Here is a 25,961-nt window from a genome sequence, read left to right as displayed (position 1 = left end):
GATCTTATTGAATGGCGGGGCAGGCTTGAGGGGCTGAATGGCCTACTCCTGCTCCTATTTCTTATGTTCTTGCAGAGATCCAGCACAGACACGACTGGCTGAATGTCCTCCTTTTGTGCTGTAACCATTCTATGATTCTATTCTATGGTAGGGTGAAGCCATGGAGGGATTTGGGAAAAGGAGAATTTTAAAATCAAGGCATTGCTGGACTGAGAGTCAATTTTGGTCAGCGAGCACAGGGGTGATGTATGAATGGGACTTGTTGTGAGTTAGAATATGAGCTGTAGATGATGGTGGAAAATGAAAGGCTGGCCAGCAGAGCACTGGAATAGTCAACTCTAGAGGTAGCAAAGGCATGAATGAGGCTTTCCGCAGGAAATGAGCTGAGGCAGGTACAGACACTGGTGATGTTACCAAGGTGGAAGTAGGCAGTTCTGGTGATGGACTGGTTATGGTTTAGGATGCCAAGATTGCAAATGGTCTGGTTCTGCCTCAAACAGTTGCCAGGGAGAGAGCTGGAGTTGGTGGCTAGGGAACAGAATTTGTGGTGGGAACCTTTTGTAGGCACTGTTGTTTTGTAGACAAACACAGTAGCCATTTTGCAAAAAGCAATATCCTGCAACTAGCAGTGAGATGAATGACTAGATAATCAGTTTTGGTGTGTAGGTTGAGGTATAATGTTGGCCAGGACACTAGGCAAATGCTCCTGTTCTTCAGTTAATGTCATAGAATCTATCAATGCTACCATTAGTGAGGCGGACACATAAAATTGTTTCTTTAATTTTTTGATGCACGTGGAAACCCATCAGTGTATTTAAGTCTCCAATTCAAACTATTGAGAAATCTAGATGTAGCATTTATGTTTCCCAAATATCAAGTGCATACAGTTCTTTCCTATATGGATATACTCCACCTGCCTCCAAAATATGACAACCCAAAGAAACACCTCAAGATCCCTGGATAATTTGGGGCTCACTGGGACTCTTTCTCTCCCACCCACCCCCACCCCCACCCCCACCCCCACCCAACCAACCAACCATGAATAGAAACCACAGCTGAGCTACAAAATGCACAAGGTATGAGTGCTTCAAGTACATCAAGGACAAATGGTGATTTCAGGCACTGAAGCATATGATCATTCCTATTCCTCCATCTTTCACCTGGAACAAAGTTTGAGAATCTAGCATGAATACAGAGGGCCATGAGGAACCTTTTTTTAATACACCAGGTTGTTGTGATCAGGAATGCACTGCTTGAAAAAGTGGTGGAAGCAGATTCAATGATAACTTTCAAAAGGGCATTGGTAAAAACCTGAAAAAGAAAATTTGCCGGGGAGTGGGACTACTTAGATAGCTCTTTCAAAAAGCCAGCACAGGCACAATGGACCAAATAGCCACCTTCTGTGATGTATCATTCTATGATTCTAATCTGAATAGGTTTTTCCATTGGCTAATGTTTATTGTTAATCGTGATCCAGAGGGCAATCCTTGGCTCATGCTAATGGCTGATTTTCTTTGCTCATCAAATCTGAGGGGGAAGTCTTCAGAGTTTGGAGAAAGCACAATGCTGGGCTCCCATCTGAAAACCAATAAAGCGGTCTGAACAAAGCATTAATGAACTGATGTAATGGGAGGAAGAGTCCACCTCCAAAAGAAAGCAGAGATCTCACTGCCAGAGTAACTTCTGACATCAGTGAACTTCTAATCGTACACAACAGCTAATGAACAGTCAGAGAACTGTCCTGTGTGGCCATCAGATACATACTTTGAGTTTTTGGTTTCCTCTGTCACTCATGGGACAATATTTTTAAAAATTACCTTTAACTCAATTTGCAAGATTCCTGGAGTAAATCCTCATACTTTTATTAAGCAATGTTGTTTAGGTCTTTCTGAAAATATGTATATGTTTTTGGCTTATTGGTTAATCTGAGTCTTAAGGTAGTCATGGTTACCAGCTTCATTTTGGACACAACAGTAGTAACAGTTGGTACATGGATGATAGTAGGAAAATCATCTACCTCCATAATGCTCTAACTATTTCGCTGCATTTGCAGTCATCCTGTTGTTAATGATCTAATATTGGTAATTATTGTTGTAAGTAATCACTATTACTGTCTGAAACTCTCATTATATTAACTCCTTCCTATGTACTTCTTGTAGCTGCTCATCTAAAAACAGTGGATTACCAGCCACAGTCTACACCAGCCGCAGCCAGACACCAGATCATAATGTCTGCTATTGTCCAGTCCCCAGAGCACCAACCAAATCCCAACACCCTGCTTGCTCCTCCCTCTAGCCACAGGAAGGAGTCTTCCACCCCTGAGGGTAAGGAAGTGTTGATCAAAACAATTACACAGTTATAATCCTAATTAAAAAGTAAGCTTAAGAAAAGCCTACAGGAATACCAGCAAATATTTGAAGCATGAGTTAAATACATATTCAGCTTATGATATCAGTAAGTGGGATGTGCGGTTCCTGGCTGCATGCTGAATTTTGCAGAATACTATCATTGTTAATTTTGTTATTCCAAATGTAACTGGAAGCAGTGTAAATTTCAGAGTTATTTTAAAGACCAGTGATTCTCAACCTCTAGAGACTTAATCCTGTGAAAACAGCATCATTTTAAGTTTTGAATATCTCATTGAGCCTACAATGATGCTACAACTAAAATTAGGAATGTTACTCAGAATTGGATTACACAGCATCAACATAAAGTGAGGAGTAATGCAAAGCAATGGCACAGAATGGCTGTGTATAGCTGAAAGGGTGGCCTATCATGAGGTGAGATTGTAGTGCATGGGGCAGTATGTCTGTGCGTCAAGTACAGGCAGGCACTCTAGAAATTAGCTGCCACCAAAATAACTATGGTCACATTTCTCCTTTCCATTTTCTCCCCCAGAGTTTGGTCGGCAGTTGAAGGAACGGATGCACCACAATATTCCTCATCGTTTCACAGTCGGCCTGAACATGAGGGCCACAAAGTGCGCTGTTTGCTTGGACACTGTACATTTTGGTCGTCAAGCAGCAAAATGTGCAGGTGAGGAGAGAAGACAGATAAGTTCTTAAATTGACAGATTAAATATCTTTGTTTTACATGAAACAATCCAAATTCTTTTTTCAAGAAAATTTCAAAGTTCAGATAAACTGTTGCTACGTACGGGAGCGCTCTGAATTAGAGCCATAAGTTTCAGTTTCAGAACTAACTGGGCAATATTGCAACCTAATCATAATTTTGCCTTCTGAGTGCAGGTCAAAGAATCAGCACTATGCTGTTGTAGACCTATATCCAGCAGTTGTTCTCTTCCAGTGCATTTCCCTATTGGCACCAGAGACTTGACTGTTCCAATGCTCTCCTGTCTGGCCTCCAATCTGCCACCCTCCACAAACTTGAGCTCCTCCAAGACTCGGCTGCCCTTATACATACACCAAATCCTGTATTTTTAATATATATATATATACTTATTCTTTCATGGGATATAGGCATCGCTGACTAGGCCAACATCTATTGCCCATCCCTAATTGCACTTGACAACGTGGTGGTGAGCTGTCTTCTTGAACTGCTGCAGTCCATGTGGTGTATATACACCCACAGTGCTTTTAGGGAGGGAGTTCCAGGATTTTGACCCAGTGACAGTAAAGGAATGGTGAGATAGTTCCAAGTCAGGATGGTATGTGGCTTGGAGAGGAACTTGCAGGTGGTGGTGTTCCCATGCATCTACTGCCCTTATCCTAGTTGGTACAGGTCGCGGGTGTGGAAGATGCTGTCGAAGGAGCCTTGGTGAGTTGCTGCAGTGCATCTTGTAAATGGTACACACTGCTGCCACTGTGTACCAATGGTGGAGGGGGTGAATGTTGAAGGTGGTGGATGGGGTGCCAATCAAGCAGGCTACTTTATTCTGGATGGTGTCGAGCTTATTGAGTGTTGTTGGAGCTGCACTCATCCAGGCAACTGGTGAGTATTCCATCATACTCCTGGCTTGTGTCTTGTAGGTGGTGGACAGGCTTTGGGGAGTCAGGTGGTGAGTTACTCGCCGCAGAATTCCCAGCCTTTGACCTGCTCTTGTAGCCACAGTACTTATATGGCTGGTCCAGTTCAAGTTCTGGTTAATGGCAAGCCCCAGGATGTTGTTAGTGGGGGATTTAGCGATGGTAATGCCACTGAATGTCAAGGGGAGGGTTGGATTCTCTCTTGTTGGAGGTGGTCATTGCCTGACACTTGTGTGGGCTGAATATTATTTGTTACTTATCAGCCCAAGCCTGAATGTTGTCCAAGTCTTGTTGCATATGGACACAGACATCTTCAGTATCTGAGGAGTTGCGAATGGTGCTGAACATTGTGCAGTCATCAACGAACATCCCCACTTCTGACCTTTATGATGGAGGGAAGGTCATTGATGAAGCAGCTGAAGATGGTTGGGCCCAGGACACTACCCCGAGGAACTCCTGCAGTGATGTCCTAAGACTGAGATGATTGACTTCCAACAACCATAACCATCTTCCTTTGTGCTAGGTATGACTCCAATCAGTGGAGACTTTTCCTCCTGATTCCCATTGACTCCAATTTTACTAGGGCTCCTTGATGTCACACTCAGACAAATGCTGCCTTATATCAAAGGCAGTCACTCTCATCTCTGGAGCTCAGCTCATTTGTCCATGTTTGGACCAAGGCTGTAATGAGGTCGGGAGCCGAGTGGCCCTGGCAGAACCCAAACTGAGCGTCAGTGAGCAGGTTCTTGCTGAGTAAGTGCCGCTTGATAGTGCTTTCGATGACACCTTCCATCACTTTACTGATGATTGAGAGTAGACTGATGGGGCGGTAATTGGCTGGATTGAATTTGTCCTGCTTTTTGTGTACAGGACATAACTGGGCAGTTTTGCACATTGTTGAGTAGTTGCTAGTGTTGTAGCTGTACTGGAACAGCTTGGCTAGGGGCGCGGGTAGTTCTGGAGAACAAGTCTTCAGTACTATTGCTGGAATGTTATCAGGGCCCATAGCCTTTGCAGTATCCAGTGCCTTCTGCTATTTCTTGATATCACGTGAAGTGAATCGAATTGGCTGAAGACTGGCATCTGTGATGCTGGGGACCGCAGGAGGAGGCCGAGATGGATCATCCCTCGGCACATCTGGCTGAAGATGGATGCAAATGCTTCTGCATGTCTTTTGCACTAATGTGCTGGACTCCCCCATCATTGAGGATGGAGATATTTGTAGAGCCTCCTCCTCCAGTTATTTGTTTAATTGTCCAACACCATTCATGACTGGATGTGGCAGGACTGCAGAGCTTGGATCTGACCCATTGGTTGTGGGATCACTTAGCTGTCTATCCCATGCTGCTTCCACTGTTTGACATGCACCTAGTCCTGTGTTGTAGCTTCACCAGGTTAACACCTCATTTTTTAGGCATGTCTGGTGCTGCTCCTGGCATGCCCTCCTGCTCTCTTTATTTGTACCGGGGTTGATCCACGCAGGTCCAACAGGCGGTAAAAAAGGCAAATGGTATGTTGGCCTTCATAGCGAGAGGATTCAAGTACAGGAGCAGGGATGTCTTGCTGCAATTGTACAGGGCCTTGGTTGATGTATCACTTGGAATATTGTGTGCAGTTTTGGTCTCCTTATCTGAGGAAGGATGTTCTTGCTATAGAGGGAGTGCAGCGAAGGTTTACCAGATTGATTCCTGGGATGGTGGGACTGACGTATGAGGAGAGATTGAGTCGATTAGGATTATGTTCGCTGGAGTTCAGAAAAGTGAGGGGGGATCTCATAGAAACCTATAAAATTCTAACAGGATTTGACAGGGTAGATGCAGGAAGGATGTTCCCAATGGTGGGGGAGTCCGGAACCAGAGGTCATAGTCTAAGGATACGGGGTAAACCTTTCAGGACTGAGATGAGAAATTTCTTCACCCAGAGAGTGGTGAGCCTGTGGAATTCGCTACCACAGAAAGCAGTTGAGGCCAAAACATTGTATGTTTTCAAGAAGGAGTTAGATATAGCTCTTGGGTCTAAAGGGATCAAAGGGTATGGGGCGAACGCGGGAACAGGTTACTGAGTTGGATGATCAGCCATGATCATAATGAATGGCGGAGCAGGCTCGATGGGCCGAATGCCCTACTCCTCCTATTTTCTATGTTTCTATGATCCCCCTGGCTTGATGGTAATGGTGGAATGGGGGATATGCCAGGCCATGAGGTTACAGATTGTGGTTGAATACAATTCTGCTGCTGCTGATGACCCACAGCACCTCATGGATTCCCAGTTTTGAGTTGCATCCTGTGCCTTCTGAATGATATTGGTCTCGGTCTGGCAACCTCTTGATTTTAAAATTCTCATTCTGGTTTTCAAATTCCTCCGTGGCCTTGCCTTTCCCTGTTTTGTAGCCTCCTCCAGCACGACAACTCATCAAGAACTCTGCGCTTCTCCTGCTCTGACCTCTTGTGCATCCTCAATTTTAATCACTCCACTATTAGTAACTGTCCCTTCAGCTATCTGGACCTAGGCTCTGGAATTCCCTCACTAAGCCTCCCTGCCTCTCGACCCCTCTCCCCTCCTTTACGATGCTGCTTGAAACCTACCCAGTTGACCAAGTCTTTGGTTACCTGTCCAGATATCTCCTTTGCCAGTTCTGATGAAAGGTCACAGACCTGAAACGTTAACTCTGCTTCTCTCCACAGATGCTGCCATACCTGCTGAGTATTTCCAGCACTTTGTTTTTATTTCAGGTATCTGCTAATGTGGCTCGGAGTCAAATTTTGTTTGATAATGCTTCTGTGAAGCACCTTGAGACGTCTTACTGTGTTGAAAGTGCTATATAAATGCAAGTTGTTGTTTTGTTGTTTCTTTGTCTCCTCAGCAATAAGTGATATCAATGAGCAAGGAGAAAAGTTCACTTTGAATTCTTGATTTTACTGGGCAGTAAACTTCTCATTGATGCATTGAGCTAGGTTCAGAATCTGGAGCTTTCCTGTAAATGTGTTCATTGGTGCCCTCTTGCACAATAAAATGCTGTATCATAGGATTAGTGTAGCCTAGATTTTCTAATCGGCGCATTGTTTTAACACCAGCTTTATTTACTTGGAAATGAATGGGCCAAGACCAGCCTAAAAATAATGCTGATGGGAGTTTGATCCATATAAGGTTCAAAAAATAGTTTGAATCCTTGCAGGCTAGGTGGAAACTTATGGTCACTTGCCTGTTCAGAAATTTACAGAACCAGAGAACAATCGTCAAACTCAGTCATGTGAATTCTATGGTGACATGCTAAAAGTACTTCTTGCTCAGTTTCTCTGGCAACAGGCTGAATCTGTAAATTCAGATGAACTCCTAAGTCAGTTCCCAAACCATATGTAATTTTGTTTTTCCAGTTTCCCTCCCCCCCCCCCCCCCCCCCCCCACCCTTTGGGTCCTCAGGACATTGCAATGCCCATGGAGTACAGGGACATGGACGTCATTCTTCATCAGCAAAACTCTGTTCAGCTAGCTAAGAGAAGTCAGGGGCCTCCCTGGAGTGGTGCAATTGCTTGAGAGTCTCTACCAGACTAATCTAGCATACCTTGTGGTGGTCAGCTAAGTGCAATGTTGTCTGTGGCCTGGTCATGATGATTTATGGGGTGGAAGGTTAAGAAGTTTAAGAAATTGGGAAGAGGGCCATTCATCAGCAAGGCTCACAGCTGTTCCAGTTTGGGAGAACTTGGAGAATTTTCAGGACTGAACCGAACTCAACTGTCCCACCAAGTATATTGCTAATATCCTTTTTGTGAATCTAACTGTGAGTAATGTTATGTTTGTAGTTAAACCTATTCATCTGGCATTAATAAATATATGCCTTTTACCTAGAATGCCAAGTGATGTGCCATCCTAAATGCTCCTCTTGCCTACCTGCAACATGTGGGCTCCCTGCAGAATACGCTACACACTTCACCAAAGCATTTTGCCGTGACAAAATGAACTCGCCTAGCTTGCAGCTAAAGGATCCAGCAGCAAATGTGCGACTGGAAGGCTGGATGAAGGTTCCCAGGTGAATATTCTTCAATGCGGCAATGTCCCTAACATGAACTGAACTAAAGTGGATTTTTACTAAGATAATCTGAATCTGTTTAATAAATTCCAGCTGAATGTAAGTTTTGGGAGTTTTTTTTCCTCTTGGAAAAGTTGAATAAACAAGTTGATCTCCTGTGACTTTGCTCACAGTCAGAAATAATAAAAGCATGTCTGCCTCTCTCTCTGTCTGCTTGTTTCAGATCAGTAATTCTTCTTCATCCTCTGTCTTTTTGTTTTCTCTGTGCTTTACCTCTTTCTTGCACTATGGTTCTCATACACTTATTCTTGTTTCCATATCCCTATTTTTGGTTCATTTTTTCTTTCTCTTTTTGTCTTTCTTTCTTGTCTGCCCCTTTCCTCCTTTTGTATGAACCCTGGGGACCCCACATCACACAAACAGAATGTACATGAAGTTTATTACTCAGCTGTAGTCCATGTGAATGAGGGCTCTGGTATCCACCCCTCTATTTTCAAAGATTCAGTTGGAATCTTGAGGCAGCAGCAGTGTTGCCTTTTAAGGGTGTTTAAAGATTGATGGCTGCAACATGAATATTGCATTCAGTGCTCTCCTTGAGGTTGATGGAAGAAGAATAAACAAAGAATACCGGGAAGATCTGATTATATCAGAGTTGGACTATTCATGTGTTATTACCCAAGCAACTTTTCTACAGCCCGAAGCACAATTACCTGGCAAGGTATTAACTGGCTCAAGTTTACCAGAAGTAGTTAGGAGCCATCTGCTGCAAACAGACCTGCAGACAACCTCCACCACCAGTTAACACCATCCTCAACTTTTTGCCACTGGCATCTTCCCAGTTCCCTCAGGAGCCATCTATAATATTAACTAATTTGCAGTGCACTCATGCATTTAACAGATAACTGGCATATTGTTCAACAGAGCCAGCAGTTTCATGATCAAAAAAAGCAACAACTTATTGCATTGCTACGTCCCCCAAAGTCCAGGGGGTCACTAATGACACTCATGTGGCCATCCACTAGGCGTAATCTCATGCCTTATATGAACCAAAAGGGCTGTAGGGACTGAATGGCCTATTCCTGTTTCTGGGTTCCACTCCATCAATGTTCAGCTGATCAGTAACACTAGATCATGTGGGCCAGTGTTTACTTTCCAAGCAGTGGTCACAATCCTTTCACTGTAAGGCAATCATCTGTGGTACCCTTATTTGAAAGCAAAGGCAGATTGTAACGGCAGGGCAGGGGGTGGAGGGGTGGGAGCAAAAACGAAGCTGTTAATCTAACCAAATTCTGTTGTTTCATGATACCAAGTAATGGACAAGTCATTTAACAGTTTATTTATGATGGGCACAATGAGACTTGTGATCTTGGTAAGCATCTCCCAAATTTCATAACTGTATTTTGTATCTACTATTCTGTACCTGACTGTTCAGCATTCTTTTTTTAAAAATTATGAAATTCAGCAATTTACAGACAACATTTAGCAACCATTTCCATTTTTATTTCTATTTACTAACATGTTTTAATGATCTGAAGAGGTAGTTGAGGTACCTGGATCTTTCAGCTGTGCCATAACTTTACTGAAATTCATTTGAGAACTAATTCAAGCTATAATGGTTTAAAAAAACTGTTTTCCATTTGCTTCAAACAATGAGATGGATAGGGAAGAGGATGTGCTTTAACGTGAGTGACAAGTCAATTGTTTATAACCAAATAATTTTTGTTGCAGTAGTTCAATTGTTTTTCTTCATTTGCCCTCCATTCCCCTACACTGCCTTGGCCAGAGACACCTCATCATGCCTACCTTCTACTGTAACACGAAGAGGATGGTAATAACTAGGTGTTTCAAAATTGATTTCCAGTGTTTGTGTTTTCTTCTATTAAGGAGACCTGTTAAATGCTGGGTTATTAGTACCAATTAGTACCTGTTAGTACACGTGTGTTTATAATGGCACTATGTGCTGACATATGCAGTGGTAGTCTGGATTTGAGGCAACTGAAGCTGGTGTTTGCATCCTATCCTATTGTGTTTCTTTTTCCAGCCAAATTTCTCTCTGCTGCCCCCATCCCCTTTCTTATCCTGAAGTTGTTGCTACATGCTGGATATGGTTCCACTGGCACTAGCAGCACACTGGCACCTTGCCCAAGTTGTAGTTCTTTCATTTGGGAGCTTAGACACTGTTGGAAGGCTGTTTAATTATTTGGGCTGCCAGCATGATCTGAGTTTATCCACTCCTGGTGTCTACATATGTGCGCCTTCCAGCAAGAGAGGGAGGCCACAGTGTTTTTTTTCTTTCCTTTCTAGGCTAGGGATACTGAGGCTAATTATACTGTTTTTCTCCCCTCCCTCTTTCCCACCAGCCCCTGGCTTAGATTGGCTACCTTAGTATAGATCAGGAATTTAATCTGATATCATCCTAGTCTGTATAGTTCAATATCTCACCACGTAGTACATTTACTAATGAGCTGTTCAGGACGTAGGGTACCATCCTCAGTCTTTTGTCTCAAAGGGATTGTTCATAAGCTCACGTGGAGAACTAGAATGACTGAGTGTTAGCACAAAAATTGCAAAACTAGTTCAACAAATGCTACTACCTTTTTTCCCTGCACTACAAACCATTTCATTGTTAAATTCTCCTCCTGCTAAAGGTTCCTAACAGCTCCTATTGGTTTCAACGAGAAAGAAAAATTCCAAGGGGAGGACCCACCATCCGTAATTAACTAAAAAAGTTAGAGATAGGATCAAACTTAAAGAAAAACATATAATTTCACAAAGATGGGTGGCAGATCAGAATATAAAAAACAGCTAAAAATTACTAAAAGATTGATGAGGGAAAAATTGGAGTACAAGAGAAAGCTAGCTAGAAATATAAAAACAGATAGTATGAGTTTCTATAGTTATGTAAAAAAGTGAGCGTTGGTCCTACAGAAAGTGAGTCTGGGGAATTAGTAAGGGAAAATAAGGAGATGGCAGATGAATTGAACAGGTATTTTGCATTGGTCTTCACTATAGAGGATATAAGTAACATCTCAGAAATAGTTGTAAATCAGGAAATGGGAGGGAGGGAAGAACTCAAGAAAATGACAATCATCAGGGAAGTGGGACTGAGCAAATTGTTGGAGTTGCAGGCTGACTTGTCCCTGGGTCCTGATGGACGTCATCCTAGGGTCTTAAAGGAAGTGGCTAGTGAGATAGTTGATGCGTTGGTTTTAATTTTCCAAAATTCCCTAGATTCAGAAGGTTCCATTAGATTGGAAAATCGCAAATGTAACTTCTTTATTCAAAAGGGAGACAGAAAGCAGGAAACTACAGGCCAGTTAGCTTAACATCTGTCTTAGGGAAAATGTTAGAAGCTATTATTAAAGACGTTATAGCAGGGCATTTAGAAAAATTCAAGGTAATCAGGCAGAGTCAACATGGTTTTGTGAAAGGGAAATTATGTTTAACCAATTTATTGGAGTTCTTTGAAAAAGTAACATCTGCTGTGTATAAAGGGAAACTGGTGGATGTACTGTACTTAGATTTCCAGAAGGCATTTGATAAAATACCACATCAAAAGTAATTGTGGAAAATAAAAGCTCATGGTGTGAGGGTAACATATTGGCATGGATAGAAGATTGGCTAGCTAACAGGAAACAGAGTAGGCATAAATGGATCATTTTTTGGTTGGCAAGATATAACGAGTGGTGTGCCACAAGGATCAGTGCCGGGGCCTCAACATTTTGCAGTTTATATAAATGACTTGGATGAAGGGACCGAAGGTATGGTTGCTAAATTTGCTGATGACACAAAGATAGGTGGGAAAGTAACTTGTGAAGAGGACATAAGGAGGCTGCAAAGTGATGATATAGACAGGTTAAGTGAGTGGGAAAAGATCTGGCAAATGCAGTATAATGTGGGAAAATGTGAAATTGTCCAATTTGGCAGGAAGAATAAAACAGAAACATATTATCTAATTGGTGAGAGATTACAGAGCTCTGAGATACAGAGGGGTTTGGGTGTCCTAGTGCATGAATCGCAAAAGGTTAGTATGCAGGTTCAGCAAATAATTAGGAAAGCTAATAGAATGTTATCATTTATTGCAAGGGGAATTGAATACAAAAGTAGGGAGATTATGCTTCAGTTATACAGGGCATTGGTGAGACCGCATCTGGAGTACTGCGTTCAGTATTGGTCTCCTTATTTATGGAAGGATGTAAAGGCGTTGGAGGCAGTTCAAAGAAAATTTACTAGACTAATACCTGGAATGGGCGGGTTGTCTTCTGAGGAAAGGTTGGACAGGCTAGGCTTGTATCCACTGGAGTTTAGGACAGTAAGAGGCGACTTGATTGAAACATAAGATCCTGAGGGGTCTTGACAGGGTGGATGTGGAAAGGATGTTTCTCCTTGTGGGAGAATCTAGAACTAGGGGTCACTTTAAAAATAAGGAGTCGCCCATTTAAGACAGAGATGAGGAGAATTTTTTTCTTTCGGGGTCGTGAGTCTTTGGAACTCTTCCTCAAAGGACAGTGGAAGCAGAGACTTTAAATATTTTTAAGGCAGAGGTAGATAAATTCTTGATAAGCAAGGGGGTGAAAGGTTATCGGGGGTAGGCAGGAATGTGGAGTCGAGGTTACAATCAGATCAGCCATGATCTTATTGAATGGCGAAGCAGGCTTGAGGGGATGAGTGACCTGCTCCTAGTTTGTATGTATGTTCGTATGCTCCTTAACACAATCATCTGATCCTGCATGTCTGTGGGAATGTGTTTGGGAGAGGTTCCTGAGGGCTGGATATTTACTTGAATATGGCTACTGGCTGAGCTTCAGTCAATGTCCTTGGCTTTAGTACCTTGAAATATTCATTGGTTCTAAACATTGCCCAAGTGTGTAGCTGTTTTGCAGTCTTCTGCCACCTCATTATAGTTTTTTATTTTGTCAGAAATGGGAAACGAGGGCAACAGGGTTGGGAGCGGAAGTACATTATCCTGGAAGAATCAAAAGTTTTCCTTTATGAAAATGATTCAATAGATGGTAAGTACTAAATGTTTTCAGCAATATTTCGGACGTGTTAATCTAATACACAACCTTGTGATCATCCACTGATTGCTGATGGGGCTTCTGTAGGGGGAACAATCTAGTGTAGACATTCACTAAACAGTGTCAGAAGTCATGCTTCTGCTGTAGTTGATGGATATAGAAAGAGTAAAGGATATGAAATTCTTGCCATATTGGGGCAGTGAGTAAAATGTGAACCCAGAGACTTCAGGAGAGTCCTGAACTTTGAGATTTGCTTTGTTCTTGATGTTAAATATGTTCTGTTTACTTTTTATGCTGTTGCTGTCTGTGATGCAGTGGAGATGAAGCACATGAATTCCTAAGTGTGGTATATTTTGGGAAATCTTTCATCAATTCGGGCTCCCAGTTATTCAAAGGCTTTGGCGATGTCTGAGGCACGACTAGATGTTCCAGGGCAAAGAGATGTATAACATATATTGGCAGTCATACTGTAAACGGTAGCTACCAATGATTGTGGATTCATCCAGAATGTTTAAGCTGAAGAGTAATTTTCAGAGTTAACACCTTCAATATGATATTGATTTAAAAGTAGTTTGAAGGAGAATAGGGAATCTCTATTGTGGTAAGGTGATACAGCAAACTTTCAAGGAGACTGAAAGCTGGATTAGGAATAAGATTGAAAAAAAATAGGACAAAAATTTTAAAATAGTGAAAGGGGTACCATAGAACTATAGAAAGTTTATGGCACAGAAAGAGGCCACTTAGCCCATCGTGTTTGCACCAGACAAAAAAAAAAGAGCCACCCAGCCTAATCCCACTTTTCAGCATTTGGTCTGTAGCCCTGCAGGTTACAGCACTTCAGGTGCACATCCAGGCACCTTTTAAATGAGATGAGGCTTTCTGCCTCTACCACCCTTTCAGGCAGTGAGTTCCAGACCCCCACCACCATCTGGGTGAAAACATTTTTCCTCATCTCCGCTCTAATCGTTTTACCAATCACTTTAAATCTATGCCACCTAATCACTGACCCCTCTGCTAAGGTAAATAGGCCCTTCCCAACCACTCTATCCAGGCCCCTCACAATTTTGTACATCTCAATCAAATCTCCCCTCAGCCTCCTCTGTTCCAAGGAGAACAACCCCAGCCTATGCAATCTTTCCTCAAAGCTGCATTTTTCCAGTCCCGGCAACATCCTCGTAAATCTCCTCTGTACCCTCTCCAGTGCAGCTACATCCTTTCTGTAATGAGGTGACCAGAACTGCACACAGTACTCAAGTTGTGACCTAACTATTGATTTATATAGTTCCAGCATAACCTCCCTACTTTTATATTCTATACCTTGGCTAATAGAAGAATGGATTCCATATGACTTCTTAACCACTTTATTGACATGTCCTGCTATCTTCAGGGTTCTGTAGACATACTCTGCAGGATTCCTCACTTCCTCTATACCTCTCAGTATCCTCCCATTTATTGTGTCTGGAGCAGAAGCCTTAATGGAGTTCAGAAGGCAGAGTTGATTGAGCAGAATGAATCCATTTCGGTAGGTTCTTTACTAAGATCATTTAAGGTTACATATAGAGAAAAATGAGGTAAATAATTCAGCTTTCTCTTTAGGAAGTCTGGCAATTGTGCATCGATGTTCATAGAACTTACAGGTTAGCTTTGGAAATTGGCCAGAAGACTTGGAGTGGCACAAAATCTATTGCTTATTTTTAATAATGTTGGGTTTAGGAGTTTACCCGTACAGAGGTTGCCTGAGATCACTGTTGAAGATGCCAAATATGACATTTCTGATCCACAGTGTTATTGAACCAAGATTTAGTACCAGATGTGATAGAGTGGAAGAGTTGGGTATGAATCATTTAATTCTAGCTCAAATAGCATTGACACATAAAGAAGGGTAAAAGTAGTAGTTGGTCTGGGGAGAGACAGCAAAGAATTAAAATTGTCCAAGCTGGTTGATTTTATACCACCAAACTAAATGGAACTGGCTTATAGAATTTGATTTGTTGTAACAGATATTGCAACTGTTAATGACTTGCAACTAAGTCGATCTAGTTGGGTTGTTAGCCAGTAGCAGCTATCTTCCCCGTGCACGAAATAACTGAGGGAGGTAAGCAGTTTCACATTTTTAAGGTTCTGAAAAGGAATGATTTACAGAAAGATTTTGTGCACACTGTAAAATGTTTTCCTCAGTAGGGCTGTGGTTAGTGATTGAGTTTAAATTAAGTAGCATAATGGTTCCTATTCCCTTTGAACAGGACAAAGACCAATTGATGAGTTTGAGCTATGCCTGCCTGATGGAGATGTGACAGTTCATGGAGCTGTTGGAGCCTCTGAACTTGTAAATACTGCAAAGACAGGTGAGACTGAGCTGTGGTATTAAGGGGAAAAACGCTCAGTATTGTATCAGCTACATAACTATAATGTTTTCTGATAAAATGTTCTATAAATACAGGGTCTGAGAGGAAGTTAAAAGCAGTTTATAGGCATGGCTGTACCCAAGACTGTCAAGCAGTAGTGTTTGTCTCTGCATTTTCTTCAAAACAGGTTCCTGATTCCAGTAAGAATGTTAAAGGTGACACTGATTAGAGGGAAGATGCTTGTATAAAAAGAACCAAGTGTAGAAGAATAGTTTTTTTCACTTATTTTACCAGAAAAGTCAAAGTATGATCCTTCTTCAGCAAGGATCTCTCGCCTTAAGTAGTGGAGATGTTAAATACATTGAGACCAGTTCAATTTGCTCAACAAGGTGAAAAGACTTTGTCCTTTAGTGTTAGAATTAAAGGGCCCGATTTTTACCTCTAAGTGAATTGGTTTGAGTGAGTTAAGATCTTGCCCTAATGAATTGAACCTTTTGGTTATCTGAGATGGAGGGAGGACTTTTAACACTGAGGAGTGCTTGGATTTTGGCTTGGGTGGGGAGGGGGTTAAAATCAGTGAAAATGTCAGTGCGTCTGGAAGTCGGCTCCAGCATGCTGACTTCCAAGTTTAACTTGGGCACTTTCGGCTGCTTGCGCTTAAACTCCACCAGAAGAGCGGGTTAGTGATTTGAATATGTAAATTATGGAACTGGAGCCATATTTCTACCAGTATTTAAATTTAACATCACATTTAACTCACCCGTGGCAATAGGCACCAATGTCGAAAGCAACAACCCAAAATGTCATCTGACAGCTTCACATGCGGCACTTATGACAGAACCTGCCTCTTAAGGATTGGCCTCCACAACCATCAGCAAAGGTGCACCATATGAAGACACCTCACCTAAATGTATTGTTTGATGTATGTCCGTCATCTCTCGTAGATGGAAGAATGCCAACAGAAACCAAGGCAAAAAGATAACATTAATTCAAGTGGCTCATAAGGTCAGGCAAATATAGCAGTAAATACTCAGTTCTCATAGTTTCTTGCCTACCACTGAGAAGGGGTTAGTTGAGAGTACTTGGGGTGAGAGACTAATTTCTGCATTTTGGATCTAATGGCACTCAATATCAGGCTGGGTGGCACCATGGCTGCCTTAGATTGGACCTCAGGCAAAGAGCAAAATGTCCATTAGCTGCAGCAGCTTGCTGTGGAGAGACATGCAGCCGTCAGCAGAGGGGTTGAGCTCACGAGGCATTACCTACATAGCAAGGTGTATGGGCATAGGTTTAGTTACCTTGACCTTTTGGATGAGCAGTGCTTCCAGAGGCTGAGGTGGTCACATCAAGTAGTCACAAGAACAAAAGAAATAGAAGCAGGAGTAGGCCATTCAAGTCTGCTCTGCCTCTCAATAAAATCATGGCTGATCTACCTCGTCTCCACCTTCCGACACTATCCCCATATCACATGATTCCTTTAGTATCCAAAAATCTGCAACCTCCCAGGAGACCTGCCCCCTGCTGGACCTGATGGCTATGCATTACTAGTGGCTGTGAAAGTGACCACCGCCCTCAACGTTTTTGCCTCCAGATTTTTCCATGGAACTGCCGGAGTCCAGTCTAGGAATTCCTAGTCGGCTACGCATAAATGCATAAGGCAGGTTAATGATGGGTTGTTTCCCTGGGCCAGCGCTTATGTTAACTTCACACATGATGACAATAGTCAGAATGAGTGGATGCTTGAGTTTGCATCTCTGTCTGGCTTCCCACAGGTGCAGGGCGCCTACACACACAAGGCAATCAGCACAGTTCCAGATCAACCAAGGCTACTTGTACCTCACAGGGGATTCCAGTCCATCAATGTTCAGCTGGTGTACAACCACAAGAAAAGGTTTATGTAGGTGTGTGCCAAATTCCCAGGGAGTTGCCATGATGCTTTCATCCCACAGTAGTTCAGGCTCTCTGACCTCTTTGGGCCTACAAACAGACTTGAAGGGTGGCTGCTAGGAGACAAAGTATATTCCCTTCAAATTTGGCTGATAACTCCTGTGAGAAACCCAAACAGTACCCTCATCCACTACTTAATTCACTACACCCTCGTACCTACCTACTAAAAATTTCCATCAATCAGTACTCAGCCATTCAGTTCATGCTTTACCTCAACCTCGCACTCTTAGTACTATTGCAGGCCTCTCACTCACAACTTGCAGCTCATGCACCCTGGCAGCTATTGAACCATGACAGCCACGATGCCCAAACATATTGCAGGACACTCACTGACACACTTCCCTCTTTCTTGCAGGACAAGAAAGAACTGAGGAAGGACAAGCATGTCTGCATGTTTTGACCCTCATGGAGGAGAAAGTGCTGTCCTAAACCTCCTCTCATCCTACAATCTCTTCTGACTCAAGCTGCAGATGGTGTACACGTGTACTTATTACTTTCTCCTATCCCCTCACCGCAACCCAACCTTTGGCACTTTTTTTTTCATTTCAGATACCCAAGGACTGGAACCTTCTCAATCAGAGGAAGAAAACGGTGAAGATGAACAGACACCGTTATTCAGTCTTACACTTACAGCCACCAGCTCAGCAACTAAGTATGTTAGAGGCTAGGATAGAGTAGAGAGCTGCAGGTGGTGAGACACTGGCAAAAATGTGCAAGAGCCAGGGTTGGGGGAAAGGAAAAGGGTGCCATCTTGTTGGAGGGTGAGATCACACACTAGTTCTGCTGCAGATGAGAACTTTGACTCAGGCTACAGAAGAAGGCTGATGGGTGTACATAACCAAAAGCTTGGTGCACTGGAAAACCTGCACATGATGTCAAGGAGCATGGAGATGTTCAGCACCAACTTGACTTTGTGCAGAACTTCGAGCACGCACTTTCCAGCATGAAGTGGTGGTCATCTCCATGACTGGATCTCGCCATGATGCAACGTCTGATGGCCGATGTAGTGCTTCTGTCAAAGATCTGAGTGCTGTAGTTGAATCTCTGAAAGCTGCCTTGCAAACTCAGACTGCCCCTTTCTGTGCTGTAAATGACTCTATGACTCATGTATTTATTTATTTAGAGATACAGCACTGAAACAGGCCCTTCGGCCCACCGAGTCTGTGCCGACTAACAACCACCCATTTATACTAATCCTATATTAATCCCATATTCCCTACGACATCCCCACCATTCTCCTACCACCTACCTACACTAGGGGCAATTTACAATGGCCAGTTTACCTATCAACCTGCAAGTCTTTGGCTGTGGGAAGAAACCAGAGCACCGGCGGAAACCCACGCGGTCACAGGGAGAACTTTCAAACTCCACACAGGCAGTACCCAGAACTGAACCGGGTTGCTGGAGCTGTAAGGCTGCGGTGCTAACCACTGCACCGCCCTATGGCTCTGGATACTTCCGTTCAAAGGGTCTTCCAGGGCATCGCAACAATCCATCAATCTGTTTGCTAGCAAAGTAGTCAGATTGCTGTGGCACCATCCAAGGAGAATGGCAGTGACTCCATGACTCTTTCAGAATCGTGATATTCATGCTCATACCCCTGCTACTCTCTGTGTCCTTGCTGTTGCTTGTCAGCCACCCAGGCCAAGATGGTGCAGTTTGAGGCCATGCCTTTTTTTAGACCCAGAGCTGTTCACGGTTGCCATCCAAGGCCATCTACAGTCATCTCAATTGTAGGTCATTAGCCTTCCACCAGCCATGCTGCAGCCATTGGGGAAGCACCTTATAGAAACACTATGATAGGCAAAGGCACACAGGAGACAGGCACTAAGGGAATGCCTGTTCCTAAGCATGATTAGTTTATATTTTTATGCATTAATTAAAGATTGAATTTATAAATGTGTATTTTCTGGTGGTCTTTATTTTTGAGTTGTTGGAAAGAGGACAATGAGATGGTTAATGATAGATGAACGTGGGATTCTGGGTAAATGCTGAGGTTACTGGTATTGCTCATGAATTATTTGATCTCTGTTGTAGCCTCCCTTCATTTTCCTGTTCTTTCACTTGCTGTTTCACTTGCTCTTCTTTCCTTGTCCTGCTGCTCCTCAGCTTCTTGCTGATAGATTGTGCCAAGGGCTGTTCCCTTGATGGTGAGATTGTGCAGCATACTAATACACATCTTGAAACTCGCTCAGCCGAGTACTGCAGGGCTCTTCCAGAGCAGTCCAACGGAAGTATTGCTTGATGTGCTCTGTAATGTTCTTTGTGGCAGCAACACTGTCATTGTAGACCTTCTGTGTCTGTGTGTGCGTGGGTTCCAGAACAGAGTCAAGAACCATGTCATGAGTTGATAACCCTTCACCCAATGGCCAATCTTCAAATTGCCATGCTGGGTCAAATACAGGTGGCACAGAGGACTGCTGCAGAATGAAGGAATAAGGACTGATGCTGGAATAATGGACATTCATCTGTGTGATTTGCTGCCTTGTGGTCACACACCAGCTGCACATTGAGGGAGTGGAATCTCTTTCTGTTCATCAAAATGGTGGAGTTTAGATGTGGCCCACCCAAGACCATAGTCAATGGCACCCTGCACCATGAGGAAGCCTACAATCCATGCACACCTTGTGCTTGCTCTACCTGCTTGTCTCTGGCAAAAGTGAATGGAACTATACAGTTTCTCTACACAAAAGAGAGCCTCAGTGACTTCCATACAGCAGTGCACTGCACACAGCAAGATGTTGCTTATACCCTTAGCAGCAGCCTGTAAGAGGCCAGACTGATAAATGTTAAGAACCAAGGTCATCTTAACAGCCACAGGCAGTGCTGCCTTTGCTCTGCTTTGAGATCACAGTTGTGGCTACAGCAGTTAATGGATTTCAGTCACACCCTGTTTTGTGAAGTGAAGCCATCTCATGCATTGGTACTCGCTGAAGCTGAGGGAAGAGAATTGCTCTTTGAATACCCTTGGTACATATGGCCCCCTACTGAGAGTCCTTCTGTAGCAGCTTTTCCTGTTCTCCATGGCCTCTCTCCCCCCAGTCATGCTAAATTTCCAGAGGAAGCCCTACCAGGGCAACCATATCTGGAAGCAAGTTGTTTCAGCACAAGCTTTTACATTAACAGAAAGGTACTTCAGCACCAGCCAGAACACTCCCTGTAGACTATTCAAACTTCAGCCAAGTATAGGAAAGCTCCAAAAGTATATTTATTTATTTTTTTATTTGATCATGGGATGTGGGCATCACTGGCTATGCCAGCATTTATTGCCCAGTCCTAATTGCCCTTGAGAAGGTGGTGGTGAGCTGCCTTCTTGAACTGCTGCAGTCCATGTGGGGTAGGTACACCAACCGTGTTGTTAGGAAGGGAGTTACAGGATTTTGACCCAGGACAGTGAAGGAACGGCGACATAGTTCCAAGTCAGGATGGAGAGTGGCTTGGAGGGGAACTTGCAGGTGGTGGTGTTCCCATGCATCTGCTGCTCGTGTCCTAGATGGTAGAGGTCACGGGTTTGGAAGGTGCTGTCTAAGGAGCCTTGATGCATTGCTGCAGTGCATCTTGTAAATGGTACACACTGCTGCCACTGTGCATCGGTGGTGGAGGGAGTGAATGTTTGCAGATGGAGTACCAATCAAGCGGGCTGCTTTTACCTGGATGGTGTCGAGCTTCTTGAGTGTTGGAGATGCACCCATCCGGGCAAGTGAAGAGTATTCCATCGCACTCCTGATTTGTGCCTTGTAGATGGTGGATAGGCTTTGGGGAGTCAGGAGGTGAGTTACTTGCCGCAGGATTCCTAGTCTCTGACCGGCTCTTGTAGCCATGGTAATTATATGGCTACTCCAATTCAGTTTCTGGTCAATGGTAACCCCCAGGATGTTGACATTGGGGGATTCAGTGATCGGATTGCCATTGAATGTCAAGGGGAGATGGTTAGATTCTCTCTTGTTGGAGATGGTCATTGCCTGGCACTTGTGTGGTGCAAATGTTACTTGCCACTTATCAGCCCAAGCCTGGATATTGTCCAGGTCTTGCTGCATTTCTACACGGACTTCTTCAGTATCTGAGGAGTCTTGAATGGTGCTGAACATTGTGCAATCATCAGCGAACATCCCCATTGCTGACCTTATGATTGAAGGAAGGTCATTGATGAAGCAGCTGAAGATGGCTGGGCCTATGACACTACCTTGAGGAACTCCTGCAGTGATGGTTGACCTCCAACAACCACAACCATCTTCCTTTGTGCTAGGTATGATTCTAACCAGTGAAGAGTTTCCCCCCTGATTTCTGTTGACTCCAGTTTTGCTATACAATTCCACCGACAGCCAGTAGAAATAATTCAAAAACTAACCTATCAGTCATTCATGATCCCTTTAAATAGCACTGGGGGGCGGGGGGGCGGTGGTTCTTCATTTAACATTGTGTTCAGCTGTGGAAGGTTAAGAGAGGACATTGGTTGGAAAATTGCATGTGCTGGCATCAAAACAGTGTTGCTCACTGATTTGCGTCATGATCTGCCTGTTGTCAGCGGTCATTCAGTGCACACATGCAAACACCTTTACCAAGATAGTGTCCAATGCACTTCCAGTGTACTTGCGCATCTTGGACCTCATTTCTGAGCATTAGGTAGCTGCATTCTGCCTAAAAACGGTAAACAGCCCAATTTAGCCTCCCAGAGAATCATACAGCACTGAAGCCTATTGCGTCTGTAAGCTATGAAGAAGGAAGTAGATGTAGGTTTCACTGTGTGGTACTAATCAAGGTTTTCATACTGGCAAAATTAAGTTGGTTGCTAAAATAAAAAACAATGATTTGTGTCCAATGGAATATGCAAGCTGATGCTCTAATTTCTAAATGGAGTTGTCAAAGGTATTAGAAAGTATCCTGTACCATTACCATCTAATGGGAAGAAAACCGTCCAGAAAGGTTACAATTTGTTTGTTTGAACAACAGGCATGTCTTTGGGGGCCCCTCAAAAAGTTAATTTGTTGAACATCAGTAACGCCGCTACTTGGAACAATCCTTTTACAGTTACTAAATATTATTTGAATTGATGGTTTTTTTTGTTCTAGAGGATTTTGTATACTTGTTTTAATATAGGTCATACTAAACTTCAGAGATCCAACCTCCTCTGAATTGGATCATAGGAAATGCTAATGACAAAGCATGTATGTCAGCTGTGGTTAGTTGGTAGCACTCTCATCTCTGAGTCAGAAGTTGTGAGTTCAAGTTCCAATCCAAGACTTGAGCACAAAAATCAAGGCTGACAATCCAGTGCAGTCAGCCCCCTCAGGTGGACTGAAAAGATACCATGGCACCATTTTGAAGAAGAGCGGGGGAGTTATCCCTGGTGTCCTGGCCAATATTTGTCCCTCAATCAGCATCACAAAAACAGATTATCCAGTCATTATCACATTGCAGTTTGTGGGAACTTGCTGTGCGCAAATGGGCTGCCGCATTTTCTACAACAGTGACTACACTTCAAAAGTACTTCATTGGCTGCAAAGTGCTTTGGGATGTCCTGTAGTCATGAAAGGCGCTATATAAATGCAAGTCTTTCTTTCTTTAGTTACTTGTCTTGGAAAGACACCTTTGGTCTTGAAATAGAAGCACCGTCCATATGATCCACACACTCAGCTGTCACAGAATCATTACCGCGCAGAAGGAGGCTATTCGGCCCATCGTGTCCGCACCAGCTCTCTGAAAGAGCAACTCCCCCAGTTCCATTCCCCTGCCTTCTCCCCATAACCCTGCACATTCTTATTTTTCATATAACTGTCTAATTCCCTTTTGAATGCTTCAATTGAACCTGCCTCCACCACGTTCTGAGGCAGTGCATTCCAGACCTTAAACACTCGCTGCGTGAAAAAGTTTTTCCTCATGTCACTTTTACTTCTCTTATCAAACACTTTTAAATCTGTGCCCTCTCGTTCTCGATCCTTTCACAAGTGGGAACGGTTTCTCTCTATCTCCTCTGTCCAGACCCCTCATGATTTTGAATATCTCTATCAAATCACCTCTCAGTCTTCTCCTCTAGGAGAACAGTCCTAACCTCTCCAAACTATCATCATAACTGAAATTCCTCATCCCTGGAAGCATTCTCGTGAATCTTTTCTGTACTCTCTCCAATGCCCTCATGTCTTTCAAATGCGGCGCCCAAAATTGGACGCAATACTCCAGCTGAGGCCGAACTAGTATCTTATACAAGTTCAACGTAACTTCTTTGCACTTGTACTCTATGCCCCTATTAATAAAGCCCAGGATTCTGTATGCTTTGTTAACCTCTCTCTCAACCTGTCCTGCCACCTTCAATGATTTATGCACATATACACTGAGGTTCCTCTGCCCCTGCACCCCCTTTAGAATTGTACCCTTCATTCTATATTGTCTCTCCATGTTCTTTCTACCAAAATGAATCACTTCACATTTCTCTGCATTGAACTTCATGTGCCACCCGTCTGCCCATTCCACCAACCTGTCTATGTCCTTTTGAAGTTCTACGCTATCCTCCTTATAGTTCACAATGCTCCCAAGTTTCGTATCATCTGCAAACTTTGAAATTGTGCCCTGTACATCAATATATATCAGGAAAAGCAAGGGTCCCAACACTGATCCCTGGGGAACTCCACTACAAACCTTCCTCCAGCCCAAAAAGCATCCATTAACCACTACTCTTTGTTTCCTGTCACTCAGCCAATTTCGTATCCATGTTGCTACCATCCCTTTTATTCCATGAGCTACATGTTTGCTCACAAGTCTTTTGTGTGACACTGTATCAAATGCCTTTTGAAAGTCCATGTACACCACATCAACAGCATTGCCCTCATCAACCCTCTCTGTTACCTCCTCAAAAAACTCCAGCAAGTTAGTTAAACATGATTTTCCCTTAAGAAATCCATGCCAGCTTTCCTTAATTAACTTGCGTTTATCCATGTGATTTGATTTTATCCCCATTCTTCCTTTTCAAAAATCATTTATATATTATCCAGTTGCCAGTATTCGTCAAAGATATTACAGGTTGGATCTTTTCTTGTAACTTAACTGATGACCAAGTGAGAAAAGAATAAACTTCTGTGCAATGCCATGATGTAATATCAAAAATATCTTGAAAGGGTATCAGCCTTGCAATGCTTCCGAGTGGTGAACTGTGCTTGCTCTGTGTGATATGTGGAGGATATTTCCACTTGAAAGTTGAAGATGACTCTACAAGGTAGGGAATGTAACTCATCCACCTCCTTGGGTGAATGGCCTATAGGGAGCAGCCCAAATTTGATGCAATATATATGATGGTAAGTCACATAAATGTCTTAAAGTGACAGTGTTCCCATGATTTTTCCCTGTAATGGTGTTTGTATTCTAAAGTATGAGGCAATAACTTTTTGATATTGCTGTATTCTGCAGTTTTTTCTTTCTCATGTTCAGCTTTTTCCTCTCTCTGTAGATGTGCCTTATATACTGAAGTTGGAGTCTCAGCCACACACGACCTGCTGGCCTGGTCAGACACTCTACATGCTTGCTTCGAGCTTCCCAGAAAAACAGCGTTGGGTCAATGTGTTGGAGTCTGTTGTGGCCTGTGGACGAAGGTCATGTGAAAAAGCAGAGACAGCTGCTGTAAGTATTCAGTAGATAGATGCAGTGTCGGTTCACGTTTCATTCATTATGTGTTGGCTTTTTTACAATTACTATGATCCAGTGATTTGACTTGTTTGCTATTGGTAGTTCATGTACCTAACTAAGCATGTGCTGTAACTCTGGAATGACCCCTGTATTACTATATAACAGGCTGAAGTGGCCCAGCGAGAAGATGATCTTGCCCAGTTGGTGAAGGTACAATGTTTGCACATTTGATCGTGAGCATGTTGCACAGTTCTGACTTTTATCTTTTTGAGGCTTATCGACCAAGCCAGCATTCACTGTGGCAAAGCCTAAAACCTAACCTTCCTTGCTTTGCAGGCTTTTCTGAAATGCATTTCTTGAAGCTGGCTCTCTTGTTTAACAATAATTATTGTAGCTTTCAAGGAAATGTCCAGTCTCTGTACCCAAACTAAATCAAGAGAATGAAGTATGCACCTCCGTGAGACTCTTCAGGTCATACTCAGCTTTCCAGGAAACATAACAGTGTATTCAACTAACTATCACACATAGCTACCTCCTAGGGTTCTTCTAAAGTAAGGAAGCCATCAAAATGGTCTTTCTATTTCTTACTTTCTGTGAGTCATGCTTTAGAGAAGGTGATGCAGCAGGAGAAATCATTCAGTTTTGCTTACATGAGGTTTTTGTATTTATAAAAGCAAAATACTGCGGATGCTGGAAATCTGAATTAAAAACAAGAAATGCTGGAACCACTCAGCAGGTCTGGCAGCATCTGTGGAAAGAGAAGCAGAGTTAACGTTTCGGGTCAGTGACCCTTCTTTGGAACAAGCAAATATTAGAAATGTCAAAGGTTATAAGCAAGTGAGCCGGGGGTGGGGCAAGAGATAACAAAGGAGAAGGTGTAGATTGGACAAGGCCACATAGCTGACCAAGAGGTCATGGAACAAAGGCAAACAATATGTTAATGGTGTGTTGAAAGACAAAGCATTAGTACAGATAGGGTGTTAACGAACTGAAGATTGAGCAGCAGCAAGTACAAACATGAAAA

At 43.1% G+C, this 25,961-nt stretch overlaps 1 protein-coding gene across 6 annotated transcripts in view; it reads left to right on the top strand.

Annotated features, from left to right (window-relative positions):
* Positions 1-25,961, top strand: part of LOC137382811 (citron Rho-interacting kinase-like) — a 231,080-nt gene that overhangs the window by 167,797 nt on the left and 37,322 nt on the right. For 4 of the 6 annotated variants that reach the window (XM_068055259.1, XM_068055261.1, XM_068055264.1 and 1 more), the window contains 7 exons: positions 2,160-2,324; positions 2,899-3,036; positions 7,833-8,013; positions 12,934-13,025; positions 15,275-15,376; positions 24,762-24,931; positions 25,103-25,147. In XM_068055259.1, coding sequence (XP_067911360.1) covers positions 2,160-2,324; positions 2,899-3,036; positions 7,833-8,013; positions 12,934-13,025; positions 15,275-15,376; positions 24,762-24,931; positions 25,103-25,147 — 893 coding nt within the window. The remainder of the gene's footprint in view (positions 1-2,159; positions 2,325-2,898; positions 3,037-7,832; positions 8,014-12,933; positions 13,026-15,274; positions 15,377-24,761; positions 24,932-25,102; positions 25,148-25,961) is intronic. The other 2 variants (XM_068055260.1, XM_068055263.1) reach the window with 1 other exon arrangement.

Source organism: Heterodontus francisci, chromosome 23 (assembly GCF_036365525.1).
Source record: "Heterodontus francisci isolate sHetFra1 chromosome 23, sHetFra1.hap1, whole genome shotgun sequence".
NCBI lineage: Eukaryota > Metazoa > Chordata > Chondrichthyes > Heterodontiformes > Heterodontidae > Heterodontus > Heterodontus francisci.
This window is presented reverse-complemented; position numbering and strand designations above follow the sequence as displayed.